Source organism: Abramis brama (assembly GCF_963993115.1).
Source record: "Abramis brama genome assembly, chromosome: 15".
NCBI lineage: Eukaryota > Metazoa > Chordata > Actinopteri > Cypriniformes > Leuciscidae > Abramis > Abramis brama.
The window spans coordinates 31,608,778-31,624,567 of NC_139977.1; the positions used below are offsets into that span (position 1 = coordinate 31,608,778).

The window sequence follows — 15,790 nt, forward strand, 5'->3', positions numbered from 1 at the left end:
GTGAGAGAGCTCGGATTCATTAGTTTAATTTGGTTCCAGTATGCGGAACGTCAGAGGGGAAGTGAAAGATTTTCAGATCGTATTTCATCATCCCCTCTTTCAGATTGACCAGATTAGGTGAGTTTATTAACATGGCACAGAGGTCAAAATAGTTCATCTGGAGGAAAGATACAATAACCTGGGCTTGTACCGTCATGTTCTGCCCAAAGCCTCATGGGGAGACAGTCATTGTGTGTGTTTATGCTTCTAAAAAAACTCAGACACTATTTTAAGAGGCTGTTACTCATGAGATGAGCCACAAGAGAGCTCTGAGTTCATGGAAAGTAACTCTCTGAGCTTTCTGTCTGTGTGTGAGCAACGAACCCTGAAGATGAAGTGGAAATTGTTCAGGTCAACCACTCGCACACACAAACACACACACACCCCAGTTTATGCTGTTTTTAAAGTGTCATATTTGAGGTTGGCTGTGTAAGTATCAGTGTAAATCTCGTATTATTATAGTTTTTGTTTGATCTAAATATTGACTGAGCGTGATTCCACCTTTCCTCCTCACAGTTTATGTATTTATTTAGTTTTGAACCGTTTCAAAGCCAGAGTATCATCGTGAGCATTAGCATCCGCTGTTTACAACTACACTGAGATGATGACTTATTAGGAGAGGGTGTCAAAAATGAAATATACTCTACTGTTCAAAAGCTTGGGCTTGGTAAGTTTTCTTTCAGATGTGAAGTATCAGCTCATCAAGGCTGCATTTATTTGATAATAAAATACAGAAATATTATTACCATTTAAAATAATTGGAACAATTTCTATGTGAATATATTTTAAAATGTAATTTATTCCTGTGATCAAAGCTGAATTTTCAGCATCATTACTCCAGTCTTCAGTGTCACATGATCAGGAATCAGTCTAATATGATGATTTGCTGCTCAAGAAAACATTTATTATCGATGTCAGACAGTCATGCTGCTTAATACTTTTGCTCTTTGAATATAAAGTTCAAAAGAACAGCATTTATTTGAAATAGAAATCTTGTAACATTATAAATGTCTTTACTGTCCTCTTGATAAATGTAATGCATCCTTGCTGAATAATTGTATTCATTCCTTTAAAAAAAACTGCAGTGATAAGCACAAGGCATTCACTGCTCCACTTTTAGGTCGATAGTCCTGCTTGTTGTCATCAAATTCTGCAAATGGTGCCAGGTTGCAGATGAACCTGGCTTTCACACACACTCTGTTGTCAGATGGACTGGAGTCTTTAGTGTGGAAGTGCTTCTGAATATCACATGATCTTTGTCTGTGTGTGTTTAGGCTGAATCTGGTTATGGTTCCGAGTCCAGTTTGAGGAGACATGGATCCATGCTTTCCCTCACATCAGCCACCAGCGGATACTCGGCCACCTCCACCTCCTCCTTTAAGGTGAGAAGAGCACAAATGAAATGTCCAATATTGATCGATGCCAATAAAAAACATCACTCTATAGACCTTATGTAGCTCCGCCTCTTTTCAGCGCTGCGCTCGCTGTCTTTAGTCTTCCGGTCTGTATTTTCACAGCGATCTCACGTATTTATGAATAAACGGCTCGTTTAAAAATCTTCCCAGTCTACTGACATTTAAGACATCTGCTTTAAGCATTACAATCCTCATGATAACTTTCGTTAACTTTACACTAAGTAAATCCTACTCCTCTACAGCGATGCTATAGAAATATACAGAGCGCCCGCAAAAACAAAAGTACAAATACAATATTCTAAAGACGCATAAGGTCTATAGACCGATAAATATGCCTCGCCTCCCTAGTCTGAAGTCAAATAAGTTTGCATGTGTGACCCACAGAAGGGTCACAGTCTGCGGGAGAAGCTGTCTGAGATGGAGACGTTTCGGGACATCTTGTGCAGGCAGGTGGACACGCTCCAGAAGTACTTCGACGGCTGTGCCGATGCTGTTCACAGAGACGAGCTCCAGAGGGACAAGAGTGAGTAGATGGAGCGTGAGTGCGAGTGATTCTGCTGACAGGCATGTTTAGACAGCGCTGAAACTCATTCAGACTGCGGCAGCATCCAGATTCCTCTGCATTGGTGCGGTTCCTCTCGCTCTCTCTGGGTGCATCTGTTGTTACAGCACAAGGGCCTGTTGATTCACACAAATGATCAACTGCCTCTTTTGTTCATCCGAGTCCTTCCCCTGTACTACAGTATGCGTGTCTACAGTAGACTCTCAGTGTGTGAATGGGCCGATCTGGGCACCACCAACCACAGGGTAATGAGTTCACTCTGACTGTGTGTGTGTGTGTGTGTGTTTTCTCATCTCAGTCGTGGAGGATGATGAAGATGATTTTCCTACCACTCGCTCGGATGGAGAATTCCTGCATAACAATAACGGCAGCAAGGAGAAACGTGAGTGTGAGCACATTCTGATTTCTGCGTATGTGAAAATTCAGCAGGTTTCACACTCAGCGAACTCTGATCCAGCTCGAGGAGACGGCACTGGGGCGGCACTGACAACTTGAGCAGTTTGTCCACTTAATTTACTCCAGTGATGCAGTAATTTGAGCCTATTGTAATGATTTGTGTGTAATCTGTAACATAGTCAGCATTGTCAGATGTTAGGTCCGATGTTTCGCACCGTGTCCCAACCAGGCGCTACATGACAAATATTTTTCTTTTAATATGTGACAAGTCTTTATTAAAAAAAAAAAATAGTGAAGCAACAAAGTCACAGCCTATAAATAGATTATACATTATGTATAAAAATAATAATATATAATTTATTTATTTTATATTAATAAATTATAATACGTAATGTATCTATCTATAAAGTATATTAATATAAAATATACAACTTAAGACAAATATATATGTATGCTTGTGTGTATGTATGTATATTATATATGTATATGTGTGTGTGTGTGTATGTGTGTGTATATATATATGCAAAAGCCTCTAAGTGCCATCTGAAATTTTCTTCTAGAATGATCATTTTTATTAAGCTTGTATATTTAAGTTCAGTAATTTCACTTAAATGACAATTAATAGGTAATTTGCATTGCCATTTAAGTGAAATTACTTAACTTAAATATACAAGCTTTATAAAAATGATCATTCTAGAAGAAAATTTCAGATGGCACTTGTAGGCACTTGCACATGTACATATAAATGTAATATAAAATACTTAGAAATATAACTCTGGGCGACTACTGTTAGTGTAAAACTCAGAATAACATGGAAGGGATTTTGTTTTATCGCTTCATAATAATAGTAATAATAATAATAATTATTATTGATATAGTGCCTTTCAGCACCTCAAGTTCGATTGATGTTTATCACATCGTGCCTGCTTTGGACACTGTAACACTGTCTAGTAAAATAATGTCTTTAAGATGAATCTCTAAAGAGTGTAACTGAATGTGTTCTCTCTCCCCATCAGTATTCCAGTGTTTGAGTCATAAAGGCATTAATGGGATAGACTTTAAAGGAGAGGCCATCACGTTCAAGGCGACCACGGCGGGGATCTTGGCCACACTTTCTCACTGCATCGACCTGATGGTGAAGAGAGAGGACAGCTGGCAGAAGAGGCTGGATAAGGTACGAGACGCGTCTGGAGCTCGTCCTTGAGCTACTAAAATCAGGAGAGGGATGTTGTATCTGTCAGAGTCACAATCACAACAGCAATATATCAACTGTCTGAGCCCTGAATTACAGAGCCAAACCTTCTCCTCACTGTGAAAATGTATGTGTGAACTGTCGTCAAAATGAATGCACATCAGCCCTGGCAATTCAGCGGCTAAAGTAGTTGTGAGATTGGTAGAAATGTCATGTATTGATGCCATAGGGCTTCCATGATGACTCATTTATACTAATCAACTAATCATCCAGAGCAATAGTCAGCTTCAGTTTCAGTGTGACCTTTCACATTCTTGCCGTTTCAAATGTCTTTTGGTTTTTAAAAGTTTTCATATAAAAATAATGCCACCCATTGACATTGAATAAATGCAAGTAAATAAAGTCACATGACTCATGACCGCATCAAATACTGCTGCAGCTAATCGCCTAGTTTGTGCAGACCAGTGTGTAAAATTGAAATTATAAATGTTTCCTTAAACTAACTTCCAACCAACTAGAATGAAATGTTGAAATTATTACTAGTAATTACTTTAACTGAAATAAAAATAAATTAAAGCTATATCGAAATATAAAAAAACACACATAAAAAATTGCTAAAACTTAAACTAAATTAAAGTGAAAACTGAAAATAAAAAGATAAAAACTATATCAAAAATATTAATAAATACTATAATACTATATAAATAATTCTTAAAACAACTCTGGTGCAATCTAGAATAATCTGATATAAGATGTCTTCTGTCAGAGTTTGAGCCAATCAGAAAGTTTTGTGTGACTAATGTGACTGGACTCTATTATTTTATTAATTTTATTAATATGCAGCAACATATTTTCAGACCTGCATTTGGCCCTCCTGTTTTAACTACTGTAGTTATATAGTGAACCAATATTTACTACCATGTTAAATCTCTATACTACTGCTAAGTGCTGGTAATTTCCATGAAGCCAAATCATATCTGAGAGTTTGAGCATCATTTTGGTGATGGTGTGCTTCTAAACATGGAGAGCTGTTGTTTCTCTTGGCAGAAGAGTGAATCCAGCCGTTTTAATGGGTTTGGGTGTGAACGTGGCGAGCGTGTGTTACAGAGATTGAGCCGAATGTGTCGCAGTCAGCAGCATTCAGCACAATACTGACATATGCAATCAGAACAATGGAGCGCTTCACAACAATCCTGCACCTATACAGTCTCTCGCTCTGCCCAGATCACACGGAGACAAGATTCACTCAAGCCAAGACATTAAATATGACGGCAGCAGAGTGTTTACTCAGCTAAAGTCTCTTGCTTTCTACAGGAGATGGAGAAGAGGAGGAGGGTGGAGGAGGCGTATAAATCAGCTCTGTGTGAGCTCAAGAAGAAGTCTCATTTCGGAGGGCCCGATTACGAGGTGGGTTTGCTTTCTGTACGTGCGCTAATGCCTGCAGAACTTAAAAACTGAAGGCAGAGCTGGAAAGCGCATTAAGATCTTAATCATATTATCGTATTAATCATCTTGTTCTGTCCATCAGGAGGGTCCGAACAGCCTGATCAATGAAGACGAGTTCTTTGATGCCGTGGAGGCCGCTCTGGACCGACAAGACAAAATAGAAGAGCAGGTGTGTTATTACAGACAGCTCTGATACAGAATCAGAATGTGTGTGTGTGTGTGTATATTAGGGGTGTGATGATTCAAATGACTCACGGTTCAGTTTTTATCATGTTTTTGTGGTTTCGGTATGTGCTATGTTCAGGGGAAAAAGGACTACTCTCAATTAAAAACAAAAAAATAAGAACAAATAATTAAACCACAAGCAACAGCACAAATAAATACAATAGAGCAAATATACAAATAAAATAAACAATGCTTTTCAAGTTTCAGTTTTCAGGTACAGAAATTGAAGTAATGAGATGCAAAACAACATTGCATATAATCTTCACTGTATTAATTAAATAAAGATGAATCATTATTAAAGTTACAAAGGCTATTCAGTCAAGATGAGTGAGTGATTTGCTTGTCTTTTGTTGTTTGATTAACATTAAACACTCAGACCGCAGTAATATTAGGCTGCTGTCCCTTTAAGACATAATGCACGGATAGGCACACTGATACTGACACACATGCGTCGTCTGCATTTATTTGAAATGGAAATCTTTTGTAACTTTATAAATGTCACTTTTGACCAATTTATTAATTTATCAATAGTATAAATTTCTTTAAAAAAATACTGATCCCAAACTTTTTAATGGTAGTGTATATATTGAATAAAATGTGTCCTGAGTATTTTAAACTTGTACACTGATTTTTTTTATGTTTTTTTTTTTTTACTTTTATATTATTTATTCAAAAGCCTTAAATTTGATTTTAAAAACTGATTTTATTTTTAAAAATGTAAAACAAATTTATTGGGGGGGAAAAACATAGTTTGTAGTCAATGTATTGCCTCAATACGTCTCATGATTCATCAGTGTGATCAAATTGTAAAGAAATGAATGATTCAATCCTAATGGAAACAGTCAAGTTCCGCCCTAAATCATTTTCCATTGATTATTCAGTTTCACTTTGAATTACGTCACATTATGGAAGTTAATCATGTTTTTAATCATTAGCACATGTTTGTTTCTCTAGTCTCAGTGTGAGAAGAGCCGGATACTGAGGAGCAATTCAGTGCCTTCAGGAGACGCCTACTCCACCGTGGGCTCGCACCGATTCGCTGAGAAGGTGAGTCTGTTCCTCTTCATGGTCCTCTCATCATGATCATCTGCAGACCTCTTCCTGTTCCCCTGTTGTCTCAGTCCATTTTCTTTTTTTCTGCACTCCTGCTGAAGCTGCATTTCTCTCTTCTTCCTCACCCGTGTAGCCCCCCTCTCGCCCCTCCTCTCCCTCATCTTCTGCTGTAGTCTTCACTCCTTCACTCTATGAGCACCGATTCAGTGCTGAGGTAACAGCGCCCTCTAGCACACTCATCCGACACTCGTTCGCAGCTGCTGACTGGGTGTTACACTGCTGATGCATTTGCAGGCATATATATAGATCAGAAGATATCAAAACTTAGCGAGCTGCGTAGCTGTCTGGCTAAAAGCCGCAGAAACCCCGCTGATTGCAATCTGAGATGGGACACATTAACCAAATATGATGTTGCTTTGATTAAAAGCATCTACCAAATGTAAATGTAACGCAAGTGTCAAATATAGTAGCTTTTTAAAAATGTAAAACAAATATATTGGGGGAAAAAACATCGTTTATAGTCGATTTATTGTCTTAATATGCCTCATGATTCATCAGTGTGCTCAATTGTAAGGAAAATAAATGATTATTTAGCATAAGCAGCGCACTATGTTTTGCTATGTTAACAACACATTAAAACCACATAGTCTGCCTTGTTACCTCTATTTTCTTCTGTCTTTGTGTGTTTGGCTTTTTGAAATTATAGCTAATGATACTTTTTAAGTGTCTTTTTGAAATCATAATTTGCATGTTCAGTAATTTCCTTTAACTATCTTACTTTAAGTCACTATGACATCAAAATGAAGCAATGATTTGCTTTCTTAATTCATGTTCCTGGTTTTATTGTTAAATCACATGGTATTTTGTGTAAAATAAAATGTTTGCGTGTTTGTACTACGTAAATAAATTAAGTAGTTATACTGGTATATACTTGTACCAATAATATTTCTTAGTGAGATCATATTTAATGTTTAGTTTTATGATCAAAGCTCTTTTGTTTTAATTATAGGGCAAAACATATAATACAATGATGTTCGAAATATGGACACATGTTCCTCAAAACCCTGATGGTTCATATTTGATACTCACATTTTAAATCGCTGTTGTATCTGATTCAGCGTTTCTAAAACCAGCAATTTAATGCCTGTAATAAAGTTTACAGTCATAACATCAAATTAGTGTTCTGTAGCGGCTCTGGAGGGTGAACTCGACCTCAGGAAGTCTTGCTGATGCGTTTAATTTGGAAATACTGTTTCACTCGTACATTACAGAAGTGGAGTGGGTTGTGAAAGGAGTTTCATGTTGGCTGATTGCTGCTCAGTTTTTGTGTGATTTACCTAGATCCTCTTATTTGAGAGCATGACCTCTGACCTTCTTGTTCTGCTTTGTTGGGCAGGTGGAGGAGATGGTGAAGAATCACATGACCTACTCTCTGCAGGACGTGGGTGGAGACGCTAACTGGCAGCTGGTGGTGGAGGAGGGGGAGATGAAGGTGAGCTCAGCGATACTGCCACACTCGGGACAGTACGAGTATGGAAAGAAATTAGTTCCAATGATTTCAATACGCACTCTTTAGCCCAATATCTGTGCGTTCTATGCAGTGTATTTGGTAGCATATTATATTAGTATTTGTTAATGTTTTAAATTGTGTTTTATTATTATACTTCAGGCTTTCATTTTAATTCATCATTTTTATTTAGATTTACTTTTTATTTCAGTTTTGGTTTTCACTAATGTTTTGGATTTGTTTTTTCAGCTTTCAGTTTAATTTTAGTTTACATTTTTAACACTTTTGTTTAGTTTACTTTTTAATATTTGTATTTATTTTATTTGTTTTAGTTTAAATTGATGTTTATAATTGTTTTATTTTTTATATTTTTAGTTAAATTTTTTTTTTTTTTTAGATGTTTGTTTTTTGTTTTTATTATTTATATTTTATATATTTTTTTTTATTATGTATATTTATTTATTTTATTTCCGTTTTAGAATTAATTTATTTCAGTTAGTTGCCAAGGTAACATTTCTTATTTTCAGTTAGTTTAATGTTTTCATCTAATATTTATTTTTTATTTTTGTTTAGAAATTTGTTTTTTGTTTTTATTTATTTTTTATATTATTTTTTGTATATTTATTTTATTTCAGTTTTAGAATTAATTTATTTCAGTTAGTTGCCAAGGCAACCTTTCTTATTTTCAGTTAGTTTGTTTATTTATTTATTTATTTTCAAAATGTTTAAAAAAATAGTTTGTTTTTTTGTTTGTTAACAATATCACTTCTATGTATTTTTGTGCCTCATCGTGACATTAGCTTAGCATCGTGTTATGATCAAACTACTGGAATCAGCCACTTTTGAGATTCATTTAAAATGGTGCCTGATAAGGTTAAAACTGGGTCTAAAACTCAGTCTAATGTGTGTGTGTTTTCTCTCTCTCTGTGTGTCAGGTGTACCGGAGGGAGGTGGAGGAGAACGGGATCGTGTTGGACCCGCTGAAGGCCACACACTCCGTCAAAGGGGTCACAGGTCATGAGGTCTGCCACTACTTCTGGGACACGGATGTCCGTAACGATTGGGAGAGTGAGTGTACACACACACTAGTGTTGCACGGTGTATCGATACTTCAAAAGTATCGCGATACTCGGAAATTAAAAACGTCACGATACCTAAATTTATCAGTATCGATACTTAAAAAAAAAAAAAAAAAACGCCTCCCTATGGACGTCTGTGTTTTTTTTCCTGCCGCACGCAGCAAAGAACCTGCCGCTGTCAGTGTCATGTGACAAAACACTACAGCGAGATGGCTGCATGTGCGAGCACAAGTGGTCCACGACTCGTAGAAAAAGATGACGCGAGGAGTGACATATGGAAGTACGTTGCCTACCTTGCTCTGTTGCACGGTGCACTGATACTTCAAAAGTAAATCGGAAATTAAAAACGTCACGATTCCTTAATTTATTAGTATCGATACTTCTAAGAATGACCGCGTTCAAGATTTGTAAGGCCGGCGACACACTGGCTGCGTGTCGTGTCCGTTTTTATTTCGGCTCCCATGTTAACTGCCTGCGTGACACACGCGTCTGGGCGCAGCTCGAGACGCGCTGGAAAGCGCGTGCATGCTAGAAATAGAACCGACGCCTATTTTTCACGCGACACGAAAGCGTGTTGGAAGCGTTTCCAGGCAAAATATGTCATTTGTCATGTCATGTCATTTTGACACGAATACATATTAATAAATGACATTTTGATGTTTGAAAGTTTTGACATAAATATAAATGTAATTTAAAAAAATATGATCGATTTTCAAATATTGCACCTCTCAATACAGAACGAATTATTCTGTAGCCTATTTTGCCGTCAACACTGCCGACGTTGTCTTTGCTGCTATTTATGTTTAACATGAAGTATAGGCCTTCCACAACTCTCTCTCCCACGTCAAATATATCACCAATGAGGCTTATCATATGTTACCAATATTAAACATTGTTTAATATAATCGCTGTTCATATTTTTATTCAAAGTTCAGAATCAAGATAAAGCTCTTATGTTTCTTATGATAAATGAGATAATGCTGCTAAATTTATCATTTTTTTTACCTTGAATGTCATTGCTCTAATGTATTTTTTATATTTTGATATTTCATATTTTGTTCAAATGTTTAATATATCTGCTGTTCATATGTTCATTTATTAGTGTGTTATATGATTAGAATGTTGTCCCGGTTTTAAAATAAAGCACAGCAATGATATTTGAGAGTGTTTCTCCCTTTTCAGGAAAAGTATCGAAAAAGTATCGAAATCGCAATACTTGACTTGGTATCGGTATCGAAACAATAATTTTGGTATCGTGACAACACTAACACACAGACACAGACACACACACACACACACACACACACACACACACACACACACACACACACAGAACTACATCTAGTTGTGTTCAGCTTGTCTGGCATCATTTATATCAGGTCTCATTTTTGTCTCCAGCTACTGTTGAAAACTTCAGCGTCGTGGAAACGTTGTCGGATAACGCCGTCATCATCTACCAGACTCATAAGGTGAGAAGAGTGTGTGAGAGACACTGGGCTCAGTGGAAGAGCACTTCCTCATGTTGTGTTTCCCTCGTGCAGAGAGTGTGGCCAGCGTCCCAGAGAGACGTCCTGTATCTGTCTGCCATCCGCAAGATCGTGGCCAATAACGAGAACGATCCAGACACGTGGCTCGTCTGCAACTTCTCAGTCGACCACGAGAATGCCCAGGTGAGCCTGTCTCTATGGCAACCGCTGAGTCAGCGTGTGTGTGTGTGTGTGATGAACCGAGCAGCAGCTCAGTGAGTTCAGAGGGTTATGTTACGTGGATCTCTTCAATTTCAAATTGATTCAGATTTTGTGCATTTACTGCAAAGTTACAAAGTCCCTCCAACGGGAGTTCTCCTCTATATCAGTGTCAGTGTTTCTGAACTCCTGAAACTCCTCCAGTCTTGAGTTTCTTCCGGGAACGAACACGTCACAATATTCCTCATTTGAATAATTAATATGCAGAATAAAGGGGCGGGGCCTGGTCGAGTTAGTTAGTAGTGTGTTGAAACTCATGTTATGGTAAGGAGCGTTCGTTCGTTTATTTATTTATATGTGACCCTGGACCACAAAACCAGTCACAAGTCACACGGGTATATTAGTGGCAATAGCCAACAATACATTAAATGGGTCAAAATTATCGATTTTTCTTTTATGCCAAAAATCATTAGGATATTAAGTAAAGATCATGTTCCATGAAGATATTTTGTAAATTCCCTACCGTAAATATATAAAACATTTATTTTTGTGAGTGAATGCAGCGAATCATGAACATAAATGTAGAACTTTAAAGGAGATTTTCTCAATGTTTCGATTTTTCTGCACTCTCAGATTCCAGATTTTTCAATAGTTGTATCTCAGCCAAATATTGTCATATCATAACAAACCATACATCAATGGACAGCTTATTTATTCAGTTGATGTATGAATCTCAATTTCAAAAAAGTGCCCCATGTGACTGGTTTTGTGGTCCAGGGTCACATACAGGCCACCACTGTAGCTCCAAAGTGCTGTACATTGCAGTAAAAAGCAACAGAACAACTTTAACATCCAAAGGCAGATTATTCCACAATCTAGGACTAGTGACAGAGAAAGCATGATCACCCTTCAATTTGAGACGCGCACGAGGAATAGTTAGAAGAAACTTGGGGCGGGACATTTCCCAAACACACTCAAAACGCTCAACCAATCACAACACACTGCTCCAACCGACCAATCAGAGCACAGTGTGCTTTTCAGAAGGAGGGGCTTCATAGAGACAGGAACTAAAAAGAGTGTTACTGACAGACTGGGAAAAGAGGAGCCGCAACAGTGGAGGTGGACAATATGAGAGAAATAATGAACATTGAAGCATTAAAACCTGTTCTAGTAGAGCCTGAAAACAAATCAAGACGTGGGGCGTAATATGGCCTCTTTAAATGTAGTTCAACTGTTAAAAAGAGGTTCTATGATACAGTAAGCATCCAGGCTTATTTCTGAAGACGCTGTATGATTTATTTATGACTCATTGTTTCATTGATTTTGTCTTCATGCAGCCAAACAACAGATGTGTTCGTGCTAAAATCAACATTGGGATGATCTGCCAGACGCTGGTCAGTCCACCAGAGGGCGACAAAGAGATCAGCAGAGACAACATCCTGTGCAAGATCACATATGTGGCCAACGGTACTTCTTACATACAATCTTTATCAAATAGCTAATAAAATATAGAAATAACATATATCAATATTTCTAAATGTTTTCTGTTCATGTAAATGCATTAGTGTGGTGAGAATACAATGACTGACGGGACATCTATTCAACACAAACCTGCTTGTTAATAAATAATATGTGTGTATATATGAACGCTGACTGGACGTTTGTTTGTTGTGGTTGCAGTGAATCCTGGCGGCTGGGCTCCTGCGTCTGTCCTGAGGGCCGTGGCCAAGAGAGAATATCCCAAATTCCTCAAGCGCTTCACTTCCTACGTCCAGGAGAAAACTGCCGGAAAGCCCATCCTCTTCTGAGCACCAGGTACACCAGACCACAGCACACGAGGAGCAGTGCAAGCCACACAATAAACATTACTATTAATATCAAACTGTATTTGGGTAATGTAAAGACATGCTCTGGAAGTTTTTTTTTTTTACACTCTCAATCAATAATTTATTTAATTTTTTAAACCGTTAATTTTCATTACATGCTGTCTTTAAAAAAAAATCCTTATTATTTTCAGGTTTTAAAATGTTTAATAACTATTATTATTATTTTATTTTTGTTTATTATAATTAATAATAAAATAAATATATTTAGTTTGATTAGTGCTGTTATTGTATTATTATTTATTATTATATATTTAAAAATAATATTCAGTTAACTATTATTTAATTTATTTTAACATTTGTTATATATTTAAATATATTTTGTTATTGTTATTTATTTTGCTAGTTATGTTATTTTTAGTGCTGCTATTATCATGTTGTTGTTATTGTTATTATTATATATTTATTATGTTTTTATTTATTTATTTATTTTACTGGTTACATTAGTTAACATGAACTAACAATGACAAATAATTCTGAAGCATTTATTACTCTTAAATATATATTAATATTAATTTTAACATTTACTAACGCATTATGAAAAGTTGCATCTGTTAATATAATTTTATGGACCTGAACTGACATGAACTAACAATGAACAACTGTATGTTTATTAACTTAACATTAACAAAGATGCACAAATACCTTAAGAAATGTATTACACATTGATAATGTTAAAGGTGCTTTGTGTAATATTTAGAAAGACCTGTTGGCAGAAATGCAATATCATATACATAACTATGTTTTCAGTGGTGTATAAAGACCTAACGTAATGAACCATTATGCTTTGATTACCTTAGAATGAGCCGTTACACACACCGCAGATCTCCTTACATTGACATGTTTCTACAGTGGCCCTGAACGGACAAATGTGTTTTGTTGTTCTTCGTGCAATGAAGCTAGCTAAAGTCAGCGAATAAAACACTGACACAATGATGAACAAGTGACAATAATATTCGTAATAACATATCGTTTTACTGAATAATCAAGTAAACCTAATTTCTTAATTTATCTTTGTAAAGAAACCTTTTTCCTGTCGGCCACCATAACTTCTGTTGGGTGCAATTCGCAACCTCACCACTAGATGCCGCTAAAAATCACACACTGCACCTTTAACTAATGGGACCTTATTGTAAAGTGTTAGTTATGTTATTATGTGTTTAATAATATGTTGTTATTATAGTGGACTAGATGACTAATGGTTGCTTTTGTTCTGTCCTCTGCAGTTCCCCAGTTCTGCTGTCAGTGTGTCCGAGAGCGTCCAGTTCCCACACACACACACTCCTGCAGTGTGTTCATCAGCGGCCCATCGGCAGACGCTTGAAGCCCTTCTGTAGCGCCACACTAGTTCACACAGGCCGTGTTTCTGCCAGAGCTCTAGACCCAGACAAGTATATATATGTATGTATGTAAGTAAGTGAGATGGGAAGTTTATATATATCGGAGAGTGTTGAAACACACGAGACCGGCTGTTTTAGTCCTGATTATTAGTGTTTTTCTGTTTAGAACAAACATTTCAGCTTTGCTTTCATTGTCCTCGTATAATCGTCAACGTTCAGTACGGAATCAGAGGCATGTTTGTGAATGGCCTTTCGTCTCGACGTTCGCCGTCTCTTTGATGAAGCGCAGAACCCGACGCTGACGAAGAGCTGATCTGGACGATTGTGTAATCTTTAGTTATATCCGTGTCTCAGCGGCCGACGCACCGTAGCACAATTACAGATCCATCGCGACGGGCGAACCATTTTAATACGTCGGACGAACTTTGCGCGCAGATTATTTGTATATAATTTCATTATTGCTGAGGTTTCGTCAGTCGATGCTTTTACCTGACTAATCCAACTCCATATGCCTTAGTGTGTGTGTGTGTGTGTGTGTGTGTGTGAGAGAGAGAGATGAGAAGTGAGAAGTGTGTATCCTACTCAAACATTTCTAGAAAGTGCCTCATTATTGATCTGGTACGTCTTGCTGTTCGTACCGCCCACGTTATTATTACATCCAGACCACCGCCACGACCCAGGCATCCTGTAGTGTTTCTACAAAGATCATTTCATATTGATTTTTTTTACCTTGTATTATTTAAACGTGATTTTGCAATCAGCAAAGGCAGACCGAGAAGCGTCTTCTCATTGGAGAAGCTCTGACGCCACTTAAAATATTCTATCCAATAGGGAGACGTGGTTTAAATTTGGGGGCGTAGATCACACGTAGTTGTTGATTGGGTAGAATTAGTTGTTTATTTATTTTTCTCTTGATCAAATGAATTTTTCAAAGTAAAAACTAAATCTCAAAGCATTCATAAACAATCTTACAAGGCACAAACTGGCAAAAATAGATTTTCTTCCTCAGTATTTTTGTCTTGTTTTCCTGCACAAATATCAAAAAGTTCTTAAATAAAGATGCATTTACTTGAATGAATGTCTTTTCTTAAAAAATCAAAATAAAAAATCAAAATTAAGTGACTTTATGCTTAATTCAAAGAGAAAACAGGATTATTTTTCTGACCCCATTGGCAGATTTTTTCTCGTTTTAATTTTCTCGGAGATATTTGCATAAATCACTTAATTTTTTATTTTTTTTGAACATTTTAAAGTCGTTTAGTGTCTCCAGTAAATGTATATTTCGATATTTGTACTGGAAAACAAGACAAAAATACCGAGTAACCACTTTTTGCAGAATGACGAGAGCTTTTACATTTTTTGCTGAACATTTTCATTGGTCAAACTGTCACATGATAGACTGTTAAAGACGCTTTAGAGGACAAAAAACAAAAGAGCAGGTGCACAACGACGACATCCGAGTGTTTACGGTAAGCTTTCGATTTTCAAAACGTCACGCTCGTACAACTTAAACATTCCAGACACTCGCTGAACCCGAATGTACGAATCCACCGGAGTGAAACCGTAAAGCTGAATGTGTTAGCGTTGTTCAGGAGAGGCGTTCTGCGTGTGTGTGTCCCTCTAATACAGTCTGGTGTGTTATTAGTTGCATTTGCACTGAATGTTCAGATGTCAGGATCAACATGTACTGTGAATAGAGGCGGCGCCGCTGCCGGTTTAGAGAGGAATAAAATGATTGACATCTTTCTGCACCGCTGACTTGTGTTGATCATTTCTCTGTGCAAATAATGTTCTAACTCATATTACAGTGTGATCAGTCACTTCTTAGTTCATTTTCCCCAATCTATTGCACACAAAATGCAAATAATACTCTGTTAATGTTCATTTTTTGCAGTTAGATGCATTTAAAACAGTTATTTAACAAAAATACTAAATCAATATTGAAAAAAATCAATAGTTTAGCAGGAA

General features: G+C 36.9%; 1 protein-coding gene across 2 annotated transcripts in view; it reads left to right on the forward strand.

Moving 5' to 3' along the window:
* Window positions 1-15,573, forward strand: part of cert1b (ceramide transporter 1b) — a 37,020-nt gene extending 21,447 nt beyond the window's left edge. The window contains exons 4-18 of one of the 2 annotated variants that reach the window (XM_084137805.1): window positions 1,314-1,421; window positions 1,839-1,977; window positions 2,315-2,398; window positions 3,429-3,586; window positions 4,919-5,011; window positions 5,133-5,219; window positions 6,230-6,322; window positions 6,462-6,542; window positions 7,725-7,820; window positions 8,771-8,903; window positions 10,313-10,383; window positions 10,456-10,584; window positions 11,937-12,066; window positions 12,280-12,414; window positions 13,709-15,572. In XM_084137805.1, the coding sequence (XP_083993931.1) occupies window positions 1,314-1,421; window positions 1,839-1,977; window positions 2,315-2,398; window positions 3,429-3,586; window positions 4,919-5,011; window positions 5,133-5,219; window positions 6,230-6,322; window positions 6,462-6,542; window positions 7,725-7,820; window positions 8,771-8,903; window positions 10,313-10,383; window positions 10,456-10,584; window positions 11,937-12,066; window positions 12,280-12,407 (1,530 nt within the window). In that variant the 3' untranslated portion in view covers window positions 12,408-12,414; window positions 13,709-15,572. Of the gene's footprint in view, window positions 1-1,313; window positions 1,422-1,838; window positions 1,978-2,314; window positions 2,399-3,428; window positions 3,587-4,918; window positions 5,012-5,132; window positions 5,220-6,229; window positions 6,323-6,461; window positions 6,543-7,724; window positions 7,821-8,770; window positions 8,904-10,312; window positions 10,384-10,455; window positions 10,585-11,936; window positions 12,067-12,279; window positions 12,415-13,708 lie in introns of both variants that reach the window. The other variant, XM_084137804.1, reaches the window with a different exon arrangement.
* Window positions 15,574-15,790: the final 217 nt, after the last annotated feature.